General features: G+C 57.2%; 1 protein-coding gene across 2 annotated transcripts; it reads right to left on the bottom strand.

The window, feature by feature from the left end:
* Positions 1–4,371: 4,371 nt before the first annotated feature.
* On the bottom strand, positions 4,372–6,154 carry BOLA1 (bolA family member 1). 2 transcript variants are annotated; one of them, XM_025215285.1, is made up of 3 exons: positions 6,043–6,128; positions 5,372–5,537; positions 4,372–4,895 (listed from the first exon to the last, which is right to left on the bottom strand). In XM_025215285.1, the coding sequence occupies exons 2-3, from the start codon at positions 5,373–5,375 to the stop codon at positions 4,438–4,440; spliced, it is 462 nt and encodes a 153-aa protein (XP_025071070.1). In that variant the 5' UTR covers positions 5,376–5,537; positions 6,043–6,128; the 3' UTR covers positions 4,372–4,437. The 2 variants fall into 2 exon arrangements, with proteins under 2 accessions (XP_025071070.1, XP_006033561.1); XM_006033499.3 differs by lacking the exon at positions 5,372–5,537 and having other exon boundaries at positions 6,043–6,154.
* Positions 6,155–7,498: the final 1,344 nt, after the last annotated feature.

Here is a 7,498-nt window from a genome sequence, read left to right as displayed (position 1 = left end):
GAAAGGGGGCATGGGCTGGGTCCAGCCAGGGCTTGCCCAGATTTCATACCAGACAGGCATGCCATGAGGCTGGCAGCAGGGTGGAGGGTGTTGATCTGTTTGCTGTGGAAAGCTAGTTGGAGAAAGCCCATCCCTGCCCGGAAAGCTCCAAGTGTGCCATGCCCAACCCCTGCCAACTGCAGTTAAAAAGCACAAGGGCCATCTCCCAGTGCCCTCAGGACCCTCAGCAGAGATCTGGGCTGGGCTTTCTTTCTAGTGACCGGTCCCAGTCTGAACCCACCCAAACTGCACTGATGCAGTATGGATGCAAGTGGGGGCAGCATCCGGCCGAGACAGGAGCTCCTTAGCCCTGCATCTCCCTGTCCCTGAGCTTCATTAAGGAGAAGCAATCAGCCCCGGGGAACCTGGAGCCAGGCTCTGATCTCAGGTCTGTGGATGGAGAGGTGGATCAGCTGTTCTCCACGGGATGCAGCTGCTGCCTGTTCCAGCTGGGGTGCATCTAGAGAGGGTTTGAAGCACACTGATGTCCCCAGAGAAGCCCCCCAAGATGTTCACCCCTAGTGAGCACCCTCCCAACCCACTGCTGCCCACTGCCAATTAATACCCCGTTCCCTTTAATACTCATGCATTCTCCTGTAAGACGCTAGAGAGATTCACTCTGCGCTGCGGCAGCACCATTGCACTGGAAAAGAGGGGAGGGGAGATTTCCATGGGGGGCTCCCAGCAAGTACCAGGGGAAGGTGGTGGCTTCCAAGAGCTGAGTGTGAGGTCTTACCCCCTCGATCTGGCGTGACAAATCCACAGCTGTTGGAAAAGCACAAATCAGGCAAACGAAGAGCTGGGCCCAGTCGCTGGGCTCCAGCTAGGAGGTTGCCCACATACGGGAGGGCTGGGGTTGCTAGGAGGTTGCCCACATACAGGGGTAACCATGCCTCCAGCTAAGACAGGGGTGGGCAAAATGCGGCCCAGGGGCCAGATGCAGCCCCCCCAGGCCATTCTATCCGGCCCGCGGGGTCCCTAAAAAATTTAGAAAATTAATATTTATCTGCCCTGGGCTGCCTGTCGTGCGGCCCTCGATGGCTTGCCAAAACTCAGTAAGCGGCCCTCCGCCCAAAATAATTGCCCACCCCTGAGCTGGGAGGTTGCCCACATATGGGAGGGTTGCCCCACAGCCATCCTGCAGCCTCTCCAGCCCTCCGTGGGGCAGGAGGACAAGCCCCTCAGGGTCTAGTCACAAGCACAGCTCCAGGGAAAGGTGTCTAAATCCCCTGGGATGCAGCTTGGGTCACCTTGCCTGGGACAGTGAGGGGTTCCCCAGCTGATGTCAAGCACAGCAATGCCAGCCACCCCTCTCTGACAGAGGCTGGCCAAATCCAGGACCAAGCCAACCCTGTGGCCCCAGGACAGGCTACTCCCCTCCACGCCATGGCTTGGGGATGCCGTGGCTGGAGCCTGGGGTGTGGTGTTGGGAACAGCTCACGAGCCGAGTCCAGTTCTGCCTGACCCAGAGATCTCACCCTCTCCGCACAGCAAGGGAGAGCATCTCTGTTGTAATACTGCCCGTCCTCGGGGCATCTGGGCTCAGGACCCTGGGGGACATGACCTGCACAGAAAGCACAATGTTGCAGGGGCGGCAGCAACAGATCTTGGGCCTGGAGCCCCCCAGCCTCTCAACTGCACACACTCCCCCTGGAAAGCCCTAGTGGAGAAGAGACCCAGGGACTTGCCCCACTGGCCCAGACCCCCTTGCACTGCGATCAGTGCTGGTTTGATCTCACCCCCCAAATACAGGACTCCCCCCCTGCCAACATCAGCTTTATATCTTGGGGGTCTCCCTCTAACCCCCCGTTGCAAACAGATCCATCCGTCATGCCCAGAGCTGTTCAACCAAGTGACTCTCAGTCCAAAGCAATCAAAACCGTGCGTCCTACATCCTGTTCTTTTCTCGGTCCCTGTCCCCTTTCTCTCATTCTTCGGTGTAGCTGGTCTTTTTAAGAGAACATCCGTAGTACGTCTGTATGCAAAAAAGGAAAAAAAAACCCCAACAACAAAAAAACCCCCCAAACTGTGCTGTGGTGTAGTTTTTAGATGTTTGTAAAGAACAACCGACCAATCAACAAGAAAAAAAGTAAAAAAAAAAAAAAAAAAAAAAAGCAAACTACTAATTCAGCTGTGGTCTTTGATTTGTCCATTTTGTATAAAACTGAGTGATTCGATACGACAGTTATTTTAAATGTCATGCTAGGGAAAAACAAAAATTGCCTACAAAAAAAGGTATATATATATATATATGTATAAATATATATATATAAGGTGCTGTGAATAAGAAGAAGAAACAAGGGTTGTGTGTGAGGTCTGTTTGGCCGGAGATTGGAATTTGTGCAGCCTGACAGGGCTGCGGCCATTCCCGGCGCTCCACAAACTGCTATTCAACAACCACAAAAAAAATCAATGTAAAAATAATAATAATAAAAAAGATTAAAAGGAACCTGAGCCACTTTGAGAGTCTGTGAGTGATTGGTTTGGACTGCATCGGGAAGAGGAAACGCTGTAGTTTCTCACATACATTTTCCCCCCCAAAGCCCAGCAGCTGGAAGCGATGAGGTGTATTATATACAAGAAATATGGTAAGAGCAGTTTCTGCTGGTTATTGGGCAAGAGTGGAAGTAAAAATCTGCTCGCCAATGATTAAAAACTACCTTGCTGCTGCTACCCAGCTACTTATAACAAGGCAGGAGCTTTTCCTCTTCATGCTGACTTTCAAAAACAAGGCACGCATCGTATTCCCGGGCGTGTTGTATGTCAGAAATGACGGCAGTGCTTGACAGAAGACTGGCACGTTCTGCATGACTTTCTCTATTTACAGGGGAAAAAACGTGGTGGGAAAAATGGGCAGAGCTGGGCGTGAAGAAGCGGGCGGCAGAACATACATGCAATAGATATGTTTGTATCAGCAGGGCAGAGAGCTGGGCCCACTGCTCAGAGATGCAAGTACTCAAGAGGAGACTGGAGACATCTCGTTGGGATCACTTGATCTCAGCAATATACCTGCTCAGGGCAGGGGGGTTGGACTCGATCTTTCAGGGTTCCTTCCAGCCCTTAATTTCTATGATTTTGCTTTTTCCAGAGGAGGTAGGAAAGCAGAGATGCCAGAGACAGACACAGGGCAAGATCAGAGTTGCATTGAAGCAGCCCCACAAAGTCTGGGGGGGAGAAGAGCCAAAACGTTGCAGGGGTTAGAAATATTCCTGGGTGTGGATGGCACCTCCCAGCATCACAGGGTGGACGTGATGAGACACGTGCACACACGAAAGACACATATACATGCACGTGACTGACCAGCCTCTCTCCCGAGTCCTGCTGGTCTGAGCTGAACACATTAAAATTTTTTTTAAAAAGGCAGGAGGGGAGGGGGGAAAACAGTGGATAATGAAAACGAACATGACTTTTTCCTGCTTTGCAAAGGGCAAGGGGGTAATAATTCAGGCCCCCTCTCATGCAGCACATCTAGCTCTAGAGTTGGGAGTAGAAAACAGAAAGGACTTTCTGCCTTGTAGATAAGGAAGATGGAAGTGGACTCTTTCCTGCAGGGTCTGGGCAGGGACGGGAGAGGGAGCCGGAGCTCCTTCTGGCCCATGGATCCTAAGGGGAGGATGGGACAGGCCTGAGCTGAAATCCCCATCACCACGGGGAAATATGCAGAACCCTTGGCAAAGGTGGTATCTTTTATTAGACCGACTAAATAGCTACAAAAAATGTCTTTACTTGCAAGCTTTTGGGCTTGCTCGCTTTTCCTCAGGCAAAGGAGAATGCACAGATTGTAACATTTCTCCCAGGTAGAAATGAAACTTCATATTGCACAGAATAAAAAGATGTTATAGGGTCCCCAGGGTGGAAAAGTTCATTTGATGCAAATAAGGCTCACATCACCAGGGGGTGCATGCAGCTGAGACCGTGCCCTGCTGCGTAAGAGGGGAGAGAAAGGAGAAGCCAGCAAAATGCAAGGTAAGGTCCATCTCTCCCAACCATCAAACCCAAAGCCAGAGACAATGACGGATATGTTCCCCATGGTTTGATGGAGCACAGGCTTTATTCACGGTGCAAAGACCCTCCCTCCCCCATTTCAACACGTGGCGCTGACAGCTGGAAGGACATCGCGGCACTTGGTCCCTACTACGACCCAGCTCTGCCGGGATGCTCGACACAGCAAGGGGGGACGCAGGCGCAAACCCTCCATGAAAAACCCGTGCGGATGCTCCGGCAGCTAGGTCAGCTGCTACCAGGAACAAGGTTGTCACCGTCCCTGCTGCCTATGCCCCAAGGGCAGTGACGCAGCCAGGGCTGTGGGCACAGAATAAACATCACGCCTTATAGGAGTGCAATGCCTATAATCCAGTTACCAACCCGCCAGTTCCCCACTGATGCTGCCCCCTCAGGCTATCCCTGGCTTCCCAGCTTCTCAGCCATGTGCGGGTCGTGCTTGGAGCCACCGAGGCAGGCAGGGCTGCGGCTCACGCTGGCGTTCTGGTCCCACTGCTCCGGGGTCTTGGCATGGATGGAGAGGGCATGGACGGGGCCAGCCAGCTCAGCTTGCAGGATCTCGTTCACTAGCCGGTGGCGCTGCAGCAGGGGCAGGCCGGCGAAGCGGGAGCTGGCGATCACCACCTTGAAGTGAGTCTCGGCGCCAGGGGGCACAGCGTGCTGATGGCTCTCATTATGCACCTCCAGCTGGCTTGGCTCCAGCTCCCGCTGCAGCTTGGAGCGGATGGACACCTCCACTGGCTTCTCCCCAGCCATGGGGGTGGAAGAGGCCAGGCGGGGGAGCAGCCGCAGAGGGGTACGAAGCAGGGGGAGCAGCCGGGCCGGAAGCATCCGAAAGGGGCGAGCGCCGGGGGCTGCAACAGAGAACAGAGAGGCGTCAGGGCCGTGTCTAGGATGGGATGCAACCAGAGGTCAGATCTAGCCCAAACCCCCCAATGCAACCCTTCCCAGACACCTCCTTCTCTGACCTAGCCCTAGCATCACACCATCAACCTCGCTGCACAACTACAAGGCACGTTGGCACCAAGAGCCCATGAATCTGCCCCAGGTGATGCCAGGGCACAGGGGCTGGCAGGGTCCTGCCACTGCCAGGGGTGTTAAATGCAAACTAAAGCAGAGGCTACAGAGAAAGGCAAACCCCCTCCCCCAGTCTATGCCAGTTTGCCCAGGGGGTAAAATCCCTCCCTGCCCCCAACGCAGTAGCAGGCTGACCCTGCGCAGAGGGGCAAGACCCCCCAGGGTTACTGGCTTGGCCGAGCCACAACCCCCAGCCTGGGCTGCAGCTGGGGGGCAACTCTGGCACTGGCAAGGCCTTTCTCCCGACCCTCACCCATGCATGTCTCCGGGCAGTTTCACCGGGTGGCATCCAGAGGCTCCTTGGAGGGGCCACGGGCACCAGCCGGGGCTCTCTGCTCCCCTGAAACCTTCTGGAAGCTGCGACCATCGCTCCCGCCCCTGTTTTATGTGCCCGGCACTTCAAGGAGGACATGGACAAACTGGAGAGGGTCCCGCGCGGGGAAACAAAAAGGATCAGAGGCGTGGGAGGAAGGGACTGACGAAAACGGGCTGGAAGAGCCAGGGTGACTGAGTCTGGAGACGCGGAGATTGAGGGGGGATTGGATACCAGCCTTCAAGTGCCTGAAGTGTGGCAATACCGGGGAGGACGGAGATGGGCTTTTCTGATGACCGGGAGCCTCGGCCTGCGGTCGTCCCGCGTGACCCACAGGCCTGGGCCGCAGCCAGCACCCAGCCACGCTGAGGACGGTGGAAACACCCCCGACCCCTGTAGCAACTTGGGGGGGAGGGGAAGGATGTCCTTCCTGACCCTACGCAGCAGCCTGCAAAGCCCAGACCCGTGGGAACCAGCCCCCTCCGCCCTGCCCTGCCCTGCCCTGCAGCCTGGGGGCTGGAGCAGGACCCGCCAGCACCCCTGCCAGGGTGTGGGGGCACAAGACGGGTGCTGGTGCATGCAGGGCAGGGTGGGGGTGCAACCCGCCTTACCTGGGCTCCAGGCAGCAGCTCCTGCAACCCTGGCTCCTCCTGGGCACTGCCCTGCTCTACGCAGGCGCGTCCCTGCCCGCTGTCTGCCGCGCTGTGCATTCTGGGAAATGTAGTCCCTTCTTGCACGTTGGGAGCCGGAGGGGACGAGGAACTACAACTCCCAGGAGGCCTTGCACCCTTCAGCCAGGCGTCCCCTGCGGGGCTGTGCCCGGTGCCTGCTGGGAGTTGTAGTTTTCAGCCCCCCCTAGCGGCTGGGAGCATGGGAGCAGGCGGCCAGCTCTCCTTTGTCCACTAGGGGGAGCCACACGCCACCAGTTTGACTCCATCATCCCAATCGTAGTCCGGGACTGGGAGCCGGCTCTGCACCCCCTGCCCCTGCAGCCCGGGTTTGGGCTGCAGAACTCCTGGGTTCTCTGCCACCGATTTGCTGGGTGCCCCTGGGCACATCCCTCCACCCCAGGCGGGGATGGGGCCGTGCAGCCAGGTGTCAGCGGCCTGGCAGGCACTGGAGGCTGGGGGTGCGGGGGGACTGGGGCAGGTCACACTCAGCTCCCTGCTCCCAAGAGCCCCCGATCGAGGGTCCCATCCCTGCCCGGGCAGGGAGCCCAGGCCCCGCGGTACTTGGACGATGTGAGGCTGAGGACCAGGATGGCGGCTCCCAGGCACATAATCATGAGCCAGACAGGGCTGGGGCAGCTGTCATCTCCCACCTCCACCCAGGGGAGGTGCAACCTGGTCCGGATCCAGGACCAGAGCCGAGTCCACCCTATGGGCCCCGTGCCCCCCTTTATGACCGGTCACGAGTTCGTCAGGCCTCGCCTGCCTGCCAGTGGATGCCAGCAGGGCCATGGGGGTGGGATGGGGGTGCTTCAGGGGCAACAGGGGAACAAGCTGCTTTCTCTAGGGGTGTCTGGTGGCTCTGACATCGGGCCGGGGGGGTATGTCCCCAGCTCAGCCAAGCCAAGTGGGCACTGGGTGGGCGCTGGCATGGAGCAATGAGGCAGCAGAGCCAGGTTGGTGGGGACCGGGTGTTTGCTACCCTTAAAATGGGTGTCGCCGTATGGCGCATCCTATGGCAATGCAGGTGACATCACTGTGCTGCTGTATCCCATGGCAATACCGGTGTTGTGGCCACGTGGGCATACCCCATGGCAACGCCACTGTATCCCATGGCAACACCAACACCGTTGCCGTGCTGGCATCACCCATGGCAACATTGGCATAGCCACGCTGTCATATCCTGTGGCAACAAGCACCGTTGCCATCCTGGCATATTGCAGGGTTCAGGCCGGGGGGTTCGTACAGCGCCTTGCACCATGGGAGCCCACTGCAGAGCTCAGGTTCACAGCCACATCAGGTCCATCCAGTCCAGCTGCCTGCTCCTGCAGCCTGGCCCTGTCTGAACCCACCTGTCCAACCTGGATGGAGACCCCTCCAACTTCCCTTGGGTCCAGGA

Source organism: Alligator sinensis, unplaced genomic scaffold (assembly GCF_000455745.1).
Source record: "Alligator sinensis unplaced genomic scaffold, ASM45574v1 scaffold735_1, whole genome shotgun sequence".
Classification (NCBI taxonomy): domain Eukaryota; kingdom Metazoa; phylum Chordata; order Crocodylia; family Alligatoridae; genus Alligator; species Alligator sinensis.
Note: the sequence above shows the minus strand (reverse complement) of the source record. Positions and strands in the feature narration are given on the sequence as shown.